Here is a 19,962-nt window from a genome sequence, read left to right on the forward strand (position 1 = left end):
GTAATTCACCCGAATCATTTCGTATACCCCCGGCATAATTCCGAATGTTTTCAAATTCTTTTCAAATCACTGGCATGATTTTACAAGTAAGGTTTTGATTGATCGACAAAAAGGTCAACTGGACATGAGCTCCAACGGGGTGCTGTTGGATCTATAGGTAATAGTAATTAACCAGTGGAGCTAATTTTAATTAGATTGGGGACTAACTGGATGTCTGTTAAATTCCTAAACGTCTGTTAAATTCCTAAACGTGTGTTACATTACTAAACATCTGGTAACTCACGAAACGTCTGGTAACTCACGAAACGTCTGGTAACTGAATACACGTCTGGTAACTGACTAAACGTCTGGTAATTGAATACACGTCTGGTAACTGACTAAACGTCTGGTAACTGACTAAACGTCTGGTAATTGAATACACGTCTGGTAACTGACTAAACGTCTGGTAATTGAATACACGTCTGGTAACTGACTAAACGTCTGGTAACTGACTAAACGTCTGGTAATTGAATACACGTCTGGTAACTGACTAAACGTCTGGTAATTGAATACACGTCTGGTAACTGACTAAACGTCTTGACTAAACGTCTGGTAACTGAATACACGTCTGGTAACTGACTAAACATATAGTAACTGACTAAACGTCTGGTAACTGAATAAACGTCGGGTAACAAACTAAGCATTTGGTAACTCACGAAACGTCTCGTAACTGACTAAACGTTTACTGACTAAACGTCTGCTAATTAATTAAACATCTGGTAACTGACTGAACGTCTGGTAACTGACTAAACGTCTGGTAACTGACTAAACGTCTGCTGACTAGTTAAACGTATGTTAACTACTAAATGTCTGGTAAATCAATAAACGGCTGGTAACTAACTGAACGTTTCGTAACTGTCTGAAAAACTGACAGAACATCTGCTAATCGACTTACTAAGTGCAAGTTATGTCCGTGCACGTACAGCGGAGGAAATGGACTGTAATGGAATTCTGAAAAGCGAGCTTTAATTGAAACGAGACAGTGTCTGCAGGATTTGTTCTGCATTCCAAATCACTACATCCTGTGAATATTATATTAACCTCTGGGCACTTTAAATTTTGTTTTCATTTCCGTACCTAACTACTTTTGCTAAATGGACCCGTAGAAATGTTTGATAGCGCATCTGTCCCCCGGGCCAATCGTCTCAGAAACAGCTTCCCTCCTTGCAGCGTGTTCCCACAATTAGCCGAGTTAATAAAGTTCTTTCTGCTTTAGAAAGTACTTCGTTTGCCATACAGCCACATCCCACCCCTCGGCAAAACGGACCAATTACTCACAACTAGCGACCGATCTACACGTGACCGCGCTGCGTAATCAATATGTATTCTGTGTTTTGCGCTAGCTAGAACTGTACTAAACGTGGTTAACAACTTGAGGCCATTCGTAAATATGACATTTATGAGCGTCATATAATCACCATCGCCCCTCACCTACTCAAGCCGATGCGGTCATTTCTCAGATGAGACAGCCACTATGAGAAAATCAAAGGAAAAAGTAAATGTAAATATCAATAATCTCAGGCAAGTGTGGTGACCACAACTGAACTGGTTTAATATTTCAAATCTCCATTTAATGAAATCGTTAATCAAGCCATTCTGGAAAGTTTTCTCATTTCATTATTATTTCTGTATTTATCTAAATTTGTCTGTTTCTCTCGATCTCTAGGCCCTATTTCGCTTTTTTTTTAAATGTTACCGTCAGTTTTATTTCTCCCTGCCCCCCCCCCCTCTCTCTCTCTCTCTCTCTCTCTCTCTCTCTCTCTCTCTCTCTCTCTCTCTCTCTCTCTCTCTCTCTCATGAAATTAACCAAAAAACACATTTGCAGTCATTAAATTTTGTTATAAAATGAATCAAGTTAGTTGCCTTATGAAAGTAAAAATAATTGGACGATATAAAAATATATTACCATTAACTTCTTGACATTAAAAAACCCCAATAAAAACAAACCCAACCAACCAAGAAATAAAACAAATCGATTCTTCATGAAGTCTCGCAGTGCACGCAGTATATATTTGCAATATCACTGACCAAATTTAATAGTTGCTGTAATCGATATGGCATCACTTCTCGTTAATAAAATAACCCCAGTCTATTACTGTAACAATCAACATTTGTCTGTTCAGAATACCGTCGAGACGCACCTATGTGTTCAGAAGAATTGTGCCTCTTCTACAAACATACACGTCATTATCCAGAGTACTGAAATTTTAGACCGGAGAATGTGGAATAAGGAGACACAATGAGTTCATGAAATTTTAAAATTAGACAATTTGTGAAAATGCTTATTAATTACACAGATTGCACAGATTAATTAATCGTCGGCTATTGGATGTCAAACATTTAGTAATTCTCTGACTCGTAGTCAGTAGAGGAAACACGCTTCATTTTGTCTAATGGAGCAAGGGATCTTTTATATGCACTTTCCCACAGACAGGAAAGCACATACCACAGCCTTTGTCCAGTTGTGGTGCACTGGTTGAAACGAGAAACAAAACAAAAAATCTGCTGAATGGCTCCACCGAAGTGGTTCGATCCTGCGACGCAAGCATCTCACGCAATCGACTGAGCTAAATCCCGCCCCTTTACAGAAATATTCGAATCCCCTGTTGGGAGTTACACTGGATGGGACAGCCGTCGTTACAAAAGTAGCTGTGCGTTAGCTTGGTAGAGATTTGTTATATGTGAGTTGATTGGCAAAGAATATGTAAGTCCCCCCCCCCCCCTCCTCTCTCTCTCTCTCTCTCTCTCTCTCTCTCTCTCTCTCTCTCTCTCTCTCTCTCTGTGTGCGTGTGTGTGACCGATAGTTTTGCGAGTGTTTGTTGGAGACGTGGATATGAAATTTATTGAACTGGTTACAATGAATGAATGAATGAATGTTTAACGACACCCCAGCACGAAAAATACATCGGCTGTTGGGTGTCAAACTATGGTAATGCAAATAAATAAAGTGATGATCAACATCAATATAAAAATTCAAGGTTTAAACAAAAACAGTGTAAAGAACTGTGCAAAAATACAAATACAAATATCACAGAATTTTACGGACACCGAATTTTACTCTAAACTTCAATTTGTGCTGTATTGGCCATTCTCAAAGAGAATGTTACACCCCTGCACCACGGTGAGGTTACAGCACGCGCAGGGGTGAACTGGTTACATGCATACATACAAAAACTAGTCAACATTCGGAACTTTTACTACTCATCCTTCAGTTATATGAGAAGTACAGATATAACACGTATGTAGAGGGCAGGTTTCCACATTCGAAATTCTTCCTGCCAAAAGTGAATTCCAGTTGTATTGTGTATTGTATAGCACATGTTCTCTTATACATCATTACTCCTGCCCAGAACTCAATCCTGCAAACATTCCTACACACACGCTTGATCCTGGATACGACCTGGGGTCCAGACTACAGGTATTTTATCTTTGTTCCACAATTCCATGACTGAAAATGTTTCAGTATCCACATGGATTCAATGATGATAAAAGTGCGATTCTCGTTCTGGATGAGAACATAAAGACGACCTCATCAGTGGCGTTGTTCACGGCTGTTTGTCTTTAACACACTCTACATCAGGTCTCAGCTGCATGTTGGTGCACCGACACATAAATACGTCACCCAGACGCGTATTTTCCTCCCTTTTCATCAGCAAACCACATTTCTCATAGTCGTATAGTCGCTCACGAGTCGATACTTTACAACTATACACAGATTAAACTGTTCGTTTATTTTTGGAACTGTTATACACAAAACCATTTGTTAGTGTTTATTGGTTCACCGACCCTAAAGGTGGTGAAACTGGACTAAAAATACAATTCAGCAGTTTTTCTTTTATTTCTTGCAATAAACTTAAATGACTTTGTGGTTCATCAAACTCCCGGACGATTCCTAAACCGGTGTGTGTGTGTGTGTGAATACGTTTACCTGTGTCTTTCTTTTCTTATACATATGCTTGCATTACGTCATGAATGTACTGGGATATATGTAATATAATACGCAAGCCCACTTTAACAGGTCCCGATGCTCTGATCGCTTCTCCTCTGTTGGTCTGCACTGCCGACCGCCATCTTTGTACTTGGTCGAAACTCCATCTCGTGGGGATGTCTCCGCGCTGGTGTCCAGTCGGCTGCCGCACACGCTTCGTGCTGAACCTGAACCTGAAATCAGTTACGAGTTTCACTGTGGGCGCTGACATCTTTGTTATGACGTGACTTGGCGCGCTTCCGCATATTATGTGAGCATCCATGGTAGGCGATATTTACGACACGAGTGTTCTAAACATCATCAGTCATGGACATGACACCCAATAGCCGATATGTATTTTTGTGCTGGGGTGTCGTTAAACATTCATTCATTCATTCATTCAGTCATGGACACGAATGTAATATTCAGTTTCTGACCATAGAATTCAATTGTCCAGCTAAATGTTTACAAACTAACAACGTAACGTGGTATTTTGACTTTTCTACGGTAAAAGAGTCAGTTTTCTACGTAGAAAAGTGACTGGAGGTTAGTATTCTACCACGTTACACAGGCAGAGCAATATTTATTCATCGACGTCTTGAAAACTTGATCACCATCATAATTACACGCCTAAGGCAAACAGATGTACAGTATGTATGAATTGTTTATGAAATTTAATTAATGATGACGAAAGAGTATATGTTATTTTTGATCAAGTGACAGAAATACACTATTGCTTACAGTTGAAAAGGCGTGTGATTTGGCTCAGTCTGTTGAACGCTCGCCCGAGGTGCTTGCGTCGCAGGGTCGAACCACCTCGGTGGATTCATTCAACTATTAGGTTATTTTCTCGTTTCAACACAAATGGTCAAATACCGTGATATGTACTGTCTTGTCTGTCTGATCCCTCGCACATGTAGCGAGTTTCTACTGATGACTACAAATCTGAATTACCAAATATTTGACATCCAATAGCCGACGATTAATTAATCAATGTGCTCTAGTGGTGTCATTAAACAAAACAAACTAAGTTGAAAATGACTCCGTGTATGACACCTGGGAAAGAGAGTTGGATGTGTTCACAACTAGAGATTGCGTGTGCAACTGAACAGAATAGAACAGAATAGAACAGAACTTTATTACAACTAAGGCATTACAGAACGGCATATGAGGAATACGTAATACGATTATTTTACAGTGACAATACTGTGAGACAGGCAGTGGGGCGAACACGTTATGAGCAGCACGTATCGACACGATTTCCTGGGACGGTGCGACCAATTCGCTACAAATAAGGTGACTGAGTATGCCGCGGTTTAGCTCTGTGATGCGAGAGTAAGTGTGTATGTTTTGGATCTTCTTATGTCCTGATATATGCATAATGAAATGAAGAAACTATTCCCTATGGAATGTCATACCAGCCAATCAGAAAGGTGATGTACTCTTAAAGGGAGAGTAAATTCAAACATGAGTCTTATATGTTGGAAACATGCATACCCGGACCACCAACACATACGAACACTTTAAGAAATGAAAAAAAACCCTGCGTAATTTTAGAGATAATAAAAAAAACGTGATTATTCCTGCTAACTGGGGACAGTCATTTTCTTTTGTTTTCGGTGCGTCCGGAAAATTCTAGCTTAGGGCGAAGTGACGTCAGCTCCGACCAACTCCTGAATGCACAGTGTAAAGAAAGGCAGTCATTTATCACAAGGTGCTTCGCTTTTATCAACCTGACTTGTAAAACAACATAAATGACTTGATAATATAATAAACTATTTAACTAAATATATTTCAATTTGCATTAATAGAACGAAATGAGGTTATAAGACTTTTCTCTTTTAAAACATCCAAAGAAAAAAGCATATTATTAGGCCTATTGGTAGGATACGTTGGAACGATTACTAAGTGATTATATTCTTTTCTGTGAGACTACATAATTGGTCAGTTTTGTGCTTTTAGATGGGAAAGTCTACTTAATCGAGGGTTTTACAGAATTATTTACAGTAATAAAGCAGGACAGCTGATAATGTCCATTACGATTTTAGGGGTGGTAGTGCGGTTATTCTACAATACCATGTGATCTTCATAAAACAGGCACGTATTTTGTTTTGTGTCTAAACACCTTGACTGGTGACCGTCCAAAATTAACACCTGCCGATCAGAAACCACAGGTACAGGCCACGGAAAGAAAAGACCAATTAACTAAGAAAACACTCCGATTATCATTTCAGTACGTGGGTTAATGTATGGACAAAACATAATACAGTTATTTCAACACTTTGACAATGGGGGTTTATTTTGTATTGAAAAATAATATATACTTATTGCTGGCTTACTGGTATGGATATTATTACAGAACAAAAATCAGGTAGGCCTACGTTTTGTTTCTTCAGTTTTAAGACTAATGTCTGACGTGACACATTAAGTATTACGTAACCACTAGGATGGTACAAAATGGCTGCGCCCGTTATATATAATAACCATCACATTTAACCGTTTTATTAATTAAATATAAGATTATACTTGCTGATATTAAGCAATAATGCGCATTATATATCTTTGAATATACATACCAGTCCAAAATACTTGCTTAAGCATTCCTTTAAGACAGCCAATCAGAATGAGTGATACTCAGGACTTTTACTCTAATAACAGCCAATCAGAAAGTAAAGTTTGTTTTATTTAACGACGCCACTAGAGCACATTGATTTTTTATCTTATCATCGGCTATTGGACGTCAAACATATTGTCATTCTGACACTGGTTTTTTTTAGAGGATACCCGCTGTCGCCACATAGGCTACTCTTTTACGACAGGCAGCAAGGGATCTTTTATTTGCGCTTCCCACAAGCAGGATAGCACGAACCATGACCTTTGTTGAACCAGTTATGGATCACTGGTCGGTGCAAGTGGTTTACACCTACCCATTGAGCCTTGCGGAGCACTCACTGAGGTTTTGGAGTCGGTATCTGGATTAAAAATCACATGCCTCGACTGGGATCCGAACCCAGTACCTACCAGCCTGTAGACCGATGGCCTAACCACGACGCCACCGAGGCCGGTCCAATCAGAAAGAGACGTACTCGTATGACAGCCAATCGTTAATCGACAATGTCTGAGCATATACGAATTAATTATTACATAAGCATAGGCCTACACAGTTATAACAATACTTAGAACAGCTTGAAATTGGTTTACATTATATCTATATATATGTATGGATATCGAAAGTAAACATTTTAGAGAAAACAAATAGCCACAGTAATACAATAGCAAACGAGTTACCGGTTATTATCGAATTTATGTCCCTCGTGAAATAATTTCAATTTGTCACTCGCCAAAGCCCGTGGTAAACGTGGAATTGTGGACTTCGCCATTGATAACAACTGTCACTGCCTGTGCCCCGGTACTTGGCAATTTGTTTCCTTGAGCACATCAATCTTAAGTAATTTGGTTAACTAAAACAAAATAAATCTTGTTAAAAAAGTTAATTTTCACTTTCCACTACATTTTTGGCCGTAGATCATTCAATAATAACGGGATATTAGATTACCTTCCACTGATTTATCCATCAGAGTTGGAAATAAAATAAACAAATGTCAAAGGTTGCAAATCGATAGCACACATCGATGAAATCGACACTGGCTTCAAACCTGAGCTGTATGACGAAAGCGATGACTTCACCTTTCCAACAGTTAGTAAATTTACCCTTTGTGTCGAGTAATAATCATTCTATTCCCACTATGTTACAACTTCTGAAATACCTCGGAGCATACCGAATACAAACAACGTCATACCCGTCTAACACAGAAGTTGTTTCATATAATTCAAGGACTCCTTGAGGCTTTCAAAAAGTCCTGTGGTAGATAGGTAGAAGTAAGTTCTCAATATAACACACCACTGATACAATCATGTTTGAAAATATACCTAATTGTGACACTGACCTTATTTAGGTGAACATCGTGTACATAATTCTCATCGTTTAAAAACAAAAGCTTCACCAATATTGTCTGTGCTTATGGCGAGGGCTATCAATGAGATATGGTATGCGCACTTTCTGCGAACACCTGGTATCATCTCTGTTTGGAATGTGATTCATGAGTGTATATCAATACAACTGTTTACCTTTGGTGTGAACTCTTGTCTTGTTCAGATTTATATTTGTGTAGCCAGTCTTGTGGTGGCAGTCCTCCTACATATGGAGTTGGAAGAGCCTAAATTACCCTGAATAGTAGCAGTCCTACAGAGAGATGGGAGAGCATATCGTCCAGGATAGTGGCAGTCCTCCAAAATTATGGAGTTCAAAGTTTATCGTCATGGATAGTGGCAGTCCTCCTACATTATGGAGTTTGAAGTCGTCGTCCTGGATAGTGGCGGTCCTAATACATTATGGCGTTCGAAGTCTATCGTTCTGGATAGTGGCAGTCCTCCTACATTATGGAGTTTAAAGTCTATGGTCCTGGATAGTGGCGGTCCTAATACATTATGGCGTTTGAAGTCTATGGTCCTGGATAGTGGTGGTCCTAATACATTATGGCGTTCAAAGTATATCGTTCTGAATAGTGGCAGTCCTCCTACATTATGGAGTTAAAATCTATCGTCCTGGATAGTGGCGGTCCTAATACATTATGGCATTTGAAGTCTATGGTCCTGGATGGTCCTAATATATTATGGCGTTTGAAGTCTATGGTCCTGGATAGTGGCGGTCCTAATACATTATGGCGTTTGAAGTCTATGGTCCTGGATAGTGGCGGTCCTACTACATTATGGCGTTTGAAGTCTATCGTCCTGGATAGTGGCGGTCCTAATACATTACGGAGTTCGAAGTCTATCGTCCTGGATAGTGGCAGTCCTCTTACAGATGGACTTGACGTCTATCGTCCTGGATGGTGGCAGTCCTACATATGAAGTTGAACGTCTATCGTCTTGGATAGTGGCAGTATTCCTAATTTCGAAACACTTCACGGCGACCTTCATGATATTGTCAAAGCATTATTTTCACTCTACCTTGTGCAGAGAGTTAACCACGTTACTGACATCTCTTTATTTTATACAGACATAACTACTCTAGTAGTGAGCTAAATTTGGTCTCCGATATCATGTATTTACTTGTTTCTTTCCATCAGCATATCATTTGTAGTCTATGTTCAAGAAATAAACGGATTGTTCAGTCAACCATTAAATCAGAAACTACACGACTTCCATGCCGACCTTACCACCATTTCAGCCCGGACCTCCATTACCGCCCCTTGTCCTTCATTCACCACTCAGTGTAATATATGTGTTAAACGGCAATGTGGTTGATACGCAAACACAGTGCATTGTTAACAGCTTCTTTAAGCACTGTAGAACCTCTCCATTAGCAAGTAGTCTCAATCGATGAACTTATCCATCCATCCACATAACTATTACATGATCATCACAAAGCAACGAACCGAGCGGTAATTTAACTATAGCGTAAGACACCGCCGGACGGCACGAAACGCCGCTTTTATTATGTGAAGTACAGCCGAGTTTAAAGCAGTAATCTCACATAACCATGCTATAACGTCCTTTACTAATACAAAATACAAACACAAGTACAGTTTTAATAAACCGACTAGCTCGTCTTGCCGGGGCGAGACGTAGCCCAGTGGTAAAGCGCTTGCTTAATGCGCGGTCGATTTTGGATCGATCCTTGTCAGTGGGCTCTTTGGGCTATTTCTCGCTCCAGCCAGTGCACTGGTACATCAAAGGCCGTGGTATGTGCTATCCTGTCTATGGGATGGTGCATATAAAAGAGCCCTTGCTGCTAATCAAAATAGAGTAGCACATGAAGTGACGACAGCGGGTCTCTCAATATCTGTGTGGACCTTAACCATATTTCCGACGTCATATAACCGTAAATAAAATGTGTTGAGTGCGTCGTTAAATAAAATATTTCCTTCATCTCGTCTTGCCATATTATAACATAATTTATTAAATGAACATTAAAACACAACTACAATTTTAATACCCCTTTCACAATATTATAAGATCATTTATTAATGGAAAATACAAAACACAACTACAGATTTAATACATTCACAATCTCACCACACCACAATGTAAGATCATTTACTAATGCAAAATGCTAACACAACTACAATTTTAATAAACTCGTTTATTATCGTTATGTTCAGTTATTTTCATCTCTCTTCATATCACAGACAATTTTATGGCCCTGTTTTTAATACTTTGTAATACAAACCCCCAAAACAACCCAGTGAAATAACACCCCACTTTTGACTGTTCAAATGCTAAGTAGAATTATACACTGAATACCAAAAGAAATGCATTTGAGGTTTATTGTTAGTTTGCAAAAAAACCAAAACAGGTTAGCGATCGACCGCGATCGTTCGCCTTCACGATGCACGTGAAAACAGATATATGCCGAATGTTCGTAGCGTCATATGATGTACCGAGTTCTGAACATCGATTACGTGGGCAGCGCCACACTTTATTTTTACTACCAGAAATCACTAATCGATTTAACACAGTTTTTTCCCTGTCGCAGTCTATTGAGCACGGTCCAGGGAGAGTCACCGAACGACACGCTTCAATTGTCAACACTGAAATAGTCCGTCCAAATGATTGTAAATCAATAAAAATTGGACCCGATCACTTCCGTCAGTATTATTAATAAGCATGAAATATGACTTGAATAGAGGTGACGTTGTATCGAATCACGTGGTTCTCGGATCACAAGGAGTGAATGAACCACCAGCCGTGATTGGTGGTTATGCTCGTCTGTAAATAGTCGGATATTTAGTTCAGTGGTAGAGTGCTCGTTTAACTTGTAGTTCTTGGATCCGGCTGCCTGTGCTCCCTTGTGCTTGCCGGTTTGAGTGTGTTAGCGCCCCTCTTGGGCGAAGGAGCTAGCGCAAGTCTGAACTAGCGCCCAATAGAGACGTGTGCTACAACAGTTGCTTGTTCTGAACGTGCACGTTAAATTATTTGATCGATTCACTGATTGCTCACATGTCATACAAACACCATTCTGTATAGAACAGACAGCAATGTATTCAGCTTGTTGGTAGAGTACGCCTAACACAGACACTCGTCCGTATGTGTGTGTTGTGTTGTGTTGTGTTGTGATGTGTGTATGAGTGTGTGTGTTGTGTTGTGTATGTATATTGTGTGTGTGTATGTATGTGCCTATGTCTCTGTGTGTGTGTGTGTGTATACATATATACATATATACACACACACATATATATATATATATATATATATATATATATATATATATATATATATATATATGTGTGTGTGTGTGTGTGTGTGTGTGTGTGTGTGTGTGTGCGTGTGTCAATGATTGTATGCGTGCGTGTCCGAGGGGTTATGCGAGTGTAGCCCAGTGGTAGAGCGCTCACCTGACATGCTCGACTGAAAAGCTGTGGCACATGTATTATGTATATGGCATCGTGCTTGTATACTGCTCACAAAACTCCTCTACAGTCAATAAATACAGTACACCTTTGTCGCATAGTTCTTTTAAGGCGGCCTATAGTTGTTTCAGGAACCAGATGCCACTCTTCCTGCCGTGTCATGCCAAGGATATCCCATAGACAAGGATATCCCACAGGCATTATATGCGCCTACGGTCAGGGGACATTGCTGGCCAAGGCAAGGTCAAGATTTGATGCTTTTGTAGATGATATGTGACAACACGTTGTTCATACGAGCGCGAAGCCAGTAAACAAAATAGCTAAATTTAGACGTCACATCACATGTTTGTGATCCATAATAACTTGGCTACGCTGTGTATAAATGGTAATTAAATATCGTAAGTATTATAACATGCTAATGTTAAAAATATTTCAATATTCCCTATTTCTTGTGAGCAGTATATCAATAAAATTTATTTTTGCTTTTTCAGTATGAGTAGCCCGTACAGTAGCGTATGCTGCTTTATTAAGTTTCCTTTCTTATTCCCTAGAGTAAGTTTGAAAACACCAATCAACCGGTATTTTAAAAGTATGCTGAGTTGTCGGTAAAACAGAATTCTTTTTCTTTCCGTCTGCTACTGAGGACAATGAGGATTATTCCACTACGCCCGTAAAGCAATTACCAATCCCCGCTACTAATGGCAAAGCCATTTATGTGGAGACACCGAGGTGTTACAGTGTGGAACATGATTAGAGTCATGTCATGTCATGTCATAGGGTTTTACGTGCACATTCAGAACCAGCTGTTGTAGCGCACGCCTGTCGTGGGCACAAGAGCCGGCCTTGGCCGGCTCCTCCGTCCACGACAGGAAAGATGGGGGGAGGGGAGAGGATGGACCGCCTGCACTGGCAGGTGCAAGGGAGCACCAGCAGCCCGATCAAATCGGTAGCAGGCGGGTGGGGGTGGTGGTGGTGCTATGGAATTTGAATGCAGCAGTTAAATGCCAAAGAGGAAAGGGTGCGCAATTTTGATCGAGGGAATTTGGCGCAATTTTGAACGGTCGGTCGAAAGGTAAATGGCCGAGCTAATATAGGTTTTGATATTAGTGAATCGAGAGTAGCTCGTTAATTTTAGACCTCTACGATGCTGTGGCGTCTCCCTAGGTTGCCCATAGGGCCCTTATAAAGTGCCTGACCGCTTCTGGTCGAGGCATCACCAAGAGTCAGAACAACTTTCATTTAAGGAGAAACTCCTACAGACAACACACTGCGCATCACGATCATATTTATACAACACACGACTCACCTATATACAACACACTGCTCATGGCGATCACTCACCTCTATACAAGACACTACTCACCTATATACAACACACTACTCATAATGGTCACTCGCCTATATACAACACACTACTCATAACGATCACTCACCTCTATACAACACACTACTCACATATATACAACACACTACTAACCTATATCCAACACTACTCGCCTCTATACAACACTCTACTCATAACGATCACTCACCTCTATACAACACACTACTCACCTTTATACAACATACTACTCACCTATATACACTACTCACCTCTATATAACACTCTACTCATAATGATCACTTACCTCCAATTGTTAACTGACTGGAGTGTGTTCTGTATTGTGATTGGTTAATTACATTCCTTTTTCGGGATAAAATGAAATAACACCCGGAAAGCTAATGACGTCATTAGAAAGTGACGTCATTAGCATTTGGAACAGGTGAAGTTGATGATTCAAGGGTCTACAGTTAGATTGTAGCCAGGTATTTTTTTTTCAAGAAACGCCAAATATACAGTTAGTTCTGTAGAAAAACGATTCATTTTACAATGGACATAACCATATGGAGTTTTTAGATTTGCGGGTGTTATTGTCTATTTGATGCCCGCAAATGTTTCACAACACACTGCTCACTACTTTTTAGTAGTATTAACAGTAGTATAATCGATGTCGGAATCAGGGTGAGGATCATGGGGCATTAATGGCTCATCTCTACAGATTATATATTGCACTCCTCTCGCCATGTCTGAAAAGTGAATAAATAAAACAGTTACTCTATTGGTTACTACCATCTTCCGACGACTTTATGGCGGTAGTGGTATTAGTATTAGTATTAGTATTAGTGCTATTATTATTATTATTATTATTATTATTATTATTAGTAGTAGTAGTAGTAGTAGTAGTAGTAGTAGTAGTAGTAGTAGTAGTAGTAGTAGTAGTATTAGTAGTAGTATTAGTAGTAGTAATAATAATAATAGTAGTAGTAGTAGTAGTAGTAATAGAAGAAGTAGAAGAAGAAGTAAAAGAAGTAGTAGTAGTAGTAACTAGTAGTAGTTGTAGTAGTAGTAGTAGTAGAAGAAGAAGAAAAAGTAGTAGTAATTTTAGTAATAGTAATAGTAGTAGTAGTAGTAGTAGTAGTAGTAGTACTAGAAGTAGCAGTAGTAGCAACAACAGCAGAAGCAGCAAGAGTAGTAGTACTAAAGTAGTTTTAACGAGACACATGAATTAACGTCAATACGACTGAGCGTGGTGGTTCCGTTTCTGTTGCTGCTCGGTGTAGCTGGCTGATGAAGCCGAGCCGCGCTGTGTGATCAAAGGATATTGAACATGACATGTACAGTGGTAGAATCGTTCACCACCAAGTCACAGACACAGGCAGGCAGTCGGGCTCTCTAGACGGAATTACGTGTGTGTCGGATACAGGGAGATGTGGCTTAAACAAAAGCTAGTTTTATGTAAACGAAAGATGCGACAGCTTTTATCAAGGTTTGCTTTATTTTTTCCCGTTGTTTGACAGACGATTAGGCCTACATTATCCTTATAGCGATTTGTATTGTGAATCCTGTTTAATGTATTATAATGCTGTTAGACAAATATGTGTTATCTCTTGAGTGGTATATTTTTGTATGTCTGTCTCTGCCTGCCCGTCTGTCTGTCTGTCTGTCTGCGTTTGTTCTTCTGTCATCTGTTGAAGCGTCTTACATGTTTTGTTCTGTTCTCGTGTCGTCTGTTTGTCGGCAAAGACGACGGTGCAGAGAACTGTTGTCTTGATAGAAATTACTGAAAGTATTTCTGCGAAACCATTTTCAAAAAGTATCAGACATCTTCACCTCACACTGTCACCACATATGACACAATTTCAATTTATTTGGAATCGCAAATTTCGACGATCAATAAAATGTTGAGGTGTTCAAAATGATTTAACAGTTGATAGTTGCAAGCAAACGCTTTGATAATTTGTGACAAATGATGCTCTCTAATTATCTCTCTGTCTCTTGTTTGTTTTGGTGGTGGTGTTATTTTTACCAATTTTATTATTTTGTCTGCCATGTAAAATTTGTAATTGTCAAATGTAGGGAGACCTTAATACAGGCATCGCCTGTTGGTCAATCCCCAACGTTAATATATATATTTTTTTATAAAAAGAACCCTCCCCCAACAAAACCCCAAAACAAACCAACAATAACAACAACAACAAAAACTAACAAAAACAAAACAAAAACAAAAACAAACCAGCAACAACAAACACCAACCCCAAACCCACCAACATTTCAGTGGCATTTCCCTGGGTTAGATTATCTCTTTCTCAATATATAAATATAGCCTCTAGGATAACGGCTGCCACATTAGCTAGTTTACTCACAGATACTGCTATGATGCACATCATTTTGTCGTGTCATCACTTACCATTTAATTTCAGCCTGGTTATCATTTCAATTCTTCTTGATTTTATTTTTCAGAGTATTATTTCATTCATCAAACTAAAATAAATAAACTCTACCTCACATCAAAAACCGACCCACAGACCCCCCACCCCTCTCAAAACCAAATAAAAAAATCCTGCCTTTTATTGATGCTACCTCTAAATTCTACTGTAATTATTTTTGCCATGACTTGTTCGTCTCATTATAAATGCTGTAAAGTTCGTTGATCAATATATCTGTTAACGGTTGACCATAGTTAACAGCAGTGGGGCGAGTTATATATCAAGACATTCTTGTGCAGTTGGATTCTGATCTATTTAAGACCGAATACCGTTAAATGCTGGTCTTGAAAATAAAAAAATGGTGTTATGTTATTAAGAGGTCTTGCAATCGTGTACTCATTTAAAGGGACATTCCTGAGGTTGCTGCATTGTAAGATGTTTTCGACTAATAAAATTATTCAATGTGTTTCTGATCGTCTTAATATTTGTACGAAGCCCAAACTGGATTTTGTCTTCAAATAATTTCGTACATACCAAAAAAATATATTTTAGGAAATAAAATAAAATTTAACCTAGTACAAACATTAAAACTATCAGAAAAAACGTTTAATATACAGCCACTAATATTGTATGCAGACAAATATTTTCGATATGTAATTACAATCGTTAAAATGTCTCTTAGTCGATAACATCTTAAAAATTGCTGCAAATTAAGGAATGTCCCTTTAAGTTTTATCTAAACTATCTGGGCATGGATCTACAAGCTGCGAGTTTCTGCTTTAACTTGAACCATTAAACTCTGCATCTCTCCATTTGATTTAGCGTTCTTCTCCTTATGCTTATCAAGGCAAACCATCATCGCGCTGCAGAATAAAAAAATATGTCAGGAAACAGCGATTTTCACTTTACAAAGACTTACTGGACAGAGTAATCGATGTGAATTGTACTGATCGTAAGAAGTCAGTGTCTTTGATCAGAACTGGCAATGAACGCGCGACGCGTGCATGCACGGACTGCGCATGTTTACACGGCTAATGGACTCAATTACCGACGTCACGCCGTCATCGGCGACGCAGACGGAAGCGTGTCTGTCATAAACAACGTAGAGGGAAGTTCGCCGTCCGGCTCTGACACATTTATGGACGTTTGTATTAACTTCCGTTAGATGAAAACGAGTTATACGTTGAAAAATGTTGTTTGTGTTTTCTGTTGAGGAATATGTTTTGATATACAATGTGAATCGATATCTAACAGTGATGATGATATCTGACACGACACGTTATTTATCAGAATGAGATGATGTTGCTACTGGCTGCTGGTCCGTCCACCCTCCTGTGGTCAGCAGGCGTCTTTATATTCATGTACCCACTAATTACTGTGTACATATTGGATTCAGCAATCACCATTCAAGTTAACATTAATAAAAATAAAAATAAAAATATAATAATAATAATAATAATAATACTAATAATGTATAATAATAATAATAATAATAATAATAATAATAATATCACTATTATCATCGAACATCAACTGATATCTCAAACAGTGTTTTTTTCTCCAAAATATCAAACGATAATTAATTAAGAATTGAACGATCTATATACTTAAATGGAAAATTTGTTGTAAAGCGGTTAGAGTAAGAATTTTGAACTAACATAAGGGAGAGCGTCAAATTATTTAGAAGATTTATCAATAACTATATTAAAATTGCAGTTGTCAAAAGTTGAATTGGTGAAAAGTGAATGCGAAGACTGACTTGAAAGGGATAAAGTGGTTTCAGTATTATTGTGTGTGTGTGTGTGTGTGTGTGTGTGTATTTCAGAGGAAGTTTGTGATTGTGTGATATAATTCTCGGAAAGGACAGGTCGCGCAATTGTGCACGAAGGCGTATGTTTTTTCTCGCGTGTAAGTTGTCGATTTTATGTTTTTGTTAAGTGTGACTGAGCTGCGCTCATGTCTTTGTTGATTTGTTGAGCATTCTCTGCTATAACTTCTAATAGAAGCTTCGTTTTTGTGTCCTGTCATATACATTTTGTGTCTCAGTTCAAAACAGGAGTGGTTTAAAGCCTGAATTGTCACGGTCACTCACAGTGCAGATGATACTGGGATAAAAATACAAACGATGGAATCCTCGTTTCACGTTCATGGAAGAATGAACGTTAGTATTTTAGATCACGTGATAGCATTTCAACCAATCCAGACGCCTATTACAAAACAGTAATTATAAAAGGGAATTATACATGTATGATACTTTTACATAATATTGTAGAAATTAATTACTATTACTGTACTTACTCGGTGTTACATTTGTACAACACATTGTATTTTGAATATAATGTATAGCTAAATGAAATCTAAATTTTATATACAATGTTGGGTTACCTCTATTAGGAAAATATTATTATATCTTGGATAATCCGTACATCTTAATAAAAATATTAATTAATATTTGTCAATAATTAGGCAAAGAATATTTGTCAAGCAAGACGGAGAATCTAAATGTAACTGTGGACTGTTCTATTTTGTTTTACACATGCTTATGGTTTATATTATAAACATACAGTAATATTTGATCAAATCAATTCCAGGTATGTATAACATTTGTAATAGTAAATTGATATTATTAGCATAACTTAGCACTTGAAACAAGGTGAAATAGGAATATTGGTAAATATGAGATAATGTATGTATTATATAATAGTGGATATTGGCACGTAAGTACAATTACTCGGACTCTGTAAATCAAGTTTTTGGTAGATCGTTATTGGTAGATCACATGTTTACTATTGCTCAGATTATGTTGTTATGGATTCCCAATGTGTACATGTATGTTTATTTATAGCGATGCGTACACGTACACAAATTGTAGTTAACGTAATTCCGAAACAAATTAAAACGTGTTAGAGGACATCACCATCATCATCATCACGACCACTACCACCACCACCATCATCATTTTCATCATCATCACCACCACCACCACCACCACCATCATAACAACCACCACCACCACCACAATCATCATCATAACCACCACCACCACCACCATCATCATCATCACCACAACCATTATCATAATCATCACCATCACCATCATCGGCTTTCAAGTTTAAACCACGGCTGGATAATCATGAAAAACATTCAAAAAATTTTCATTCATCAGATTCTTGAACTTACATAAACATGAACACAATGGGAACCGCAGCTATCCTATTTATGCGGAGTCTAGACATCTGGTGACACTGAGCAATAACACTAATATTGTTAATGAAAAACACGATTAGCTTCAGTCGTGTAAAACGGTATTACTTTTACAAACAGTACTACCGTTAGCACCAGCTAGCTTCTGTTTATTCACTGGTTACTTCATGCATTTTAAATAAATTATATGGCATCATTTGTTTCAGATTATCAAACCAGAATATTTTAAGGAAAATGGAAGGATATACACTGCTTGAATAATGAAAAAAGAAAAGCTACATACTGTGTACATAATGAAAAAAGAAAAGCTACATACCGCTTGAATACTGAAAAAAGAAAAGCTACATACCGCTTGAATACTGACAAAAAGAAAAGCTGCATACGGCTTGAATACTGAAAAAAGGAAAGTTACATACGGCTTGAATACTGAAAAAAGGAAAGCTACACGCGATTTGAATACTGAAAAAAGAAGGCTATATACTGGCTGAATAATGGAAAAACAAAGACTATATACTGCTTTAATAAGGGAATAACATTTGTTATTACACCTGTGTGATATCGACTAGATTATGTGTATTCGTTGTGTGACGTCATACAGACTGAGTTAGGACGGAATACCAGGGGGAGTACACTCTAGCTGTGAGTCCAGCGACCGCCCTGATGGGGTGAACAGCAGACTTCATAAGATGTGCGTCAGGCAACGAACATGTTCAATAATTTCAGGTAAATATTTATAGTAACATTTTGTACTGACAGCCAGGGATGCGTGTGTGATGGTCATTGTACTGCTTATACATATATGTATATTAAAATAAGTTCAATCACAACCCTTAAACACCATCACTATCTCATTTATAACTCTTTTTAAACACCACCACTATTTTATTGACATTTCAAATACAATTACTATCAAGTCTATCTTATTTACAGCTAATATAACACTATTACTGTCTTATTTACAACTCTTTATAAACATCAGGATGTAATTTACAACTCTTTAAAACACCGTTACAATCCTATTTACAAACCTATAAACAGTACCAGCACTGTCTCATTTACACCTACATTATCCTATTTACAACTGTTTGAAAACGTCTTATTTACAACTACATGTATTTAAACACCAACACTGTCGTTATTATAATTCTTCTCAGACCACCACAATCTTATTAGCAGTTCTTTAAACACCATCAGTATCGTATTACAACCTTTTGACAACCATCCGGATCTTGTGTACAACATTTAAGACGCATTCACTGTCTTATAATAACTGTTCCAAAACCATCATTATTTACAAATCTTCCAAAACTAGCACTATCTTATTTACAACTCTTATTTTAAACAATATCGTATTAACAACTTTTCCAAAATCATCAGTTTTATTTACAACTCCTTTAAACAATACACCTATCTTATTTACAACTCTTCCACAACCAACACTAACGTATTTACAAATCTTCCAAAATCACGACTATTTATTTTACAACTCTTTTCAACAGTAACATTATCTTATTAACTCTTCCAAAACCATCAATTTGATGTATGTACAACTCTTTAGAAACTATCATTATCTTACTGTTTAAATTATATCTC

The 19,962-nt window shown here is 38.0% G+C and overlaps 1 protein-coding gene across 3 annotated transcripts in view; it reads left to right on the forward strand.

Moving 5' to 3' along the window:
• LOC121382056 overlaps nt 1-19,962 on the forward strand; it is a 116,827-nt gene that overhangs the window by 20,454 nt on the left and 76,411 nt on the right. For 2 of the 3 annotated variants that reach the window (XM_041511533.1, XM_041511536.1), the window contains exon 2: nt 18,576-19,092. In XM_041511533.1, the coding sequence (XP_041367467.1) occupies nt 19,076-19,092 (17 nt within the window). In that variant the 5' untranslated portion in view covers nt 18,576-19,075. Of the gene's footprint in view, nt 1-14,103; nt 14,226-18,575; nt 19,093-19,962 lie in introns of those variants that run through there. The other variant, XM_041511534.1, reaches the window with a different exon arrangement.

Source organism: Gigantopelta aegis, chromosome 9 (assembly GCF_016097555.1).
Source record: "Gigantopelta aegis isolate Gae_Host chromosome 9, Gae_host_genome, whole genome shotgun sequence".
Taxonomy (NCBI): domain Eukaryota; kingdom Metazoa; phylum Mollusca; class Gastropoda; order Neomphalida; family Peltospiridae; genus Gigantopelta; species Gigantopelta aegis.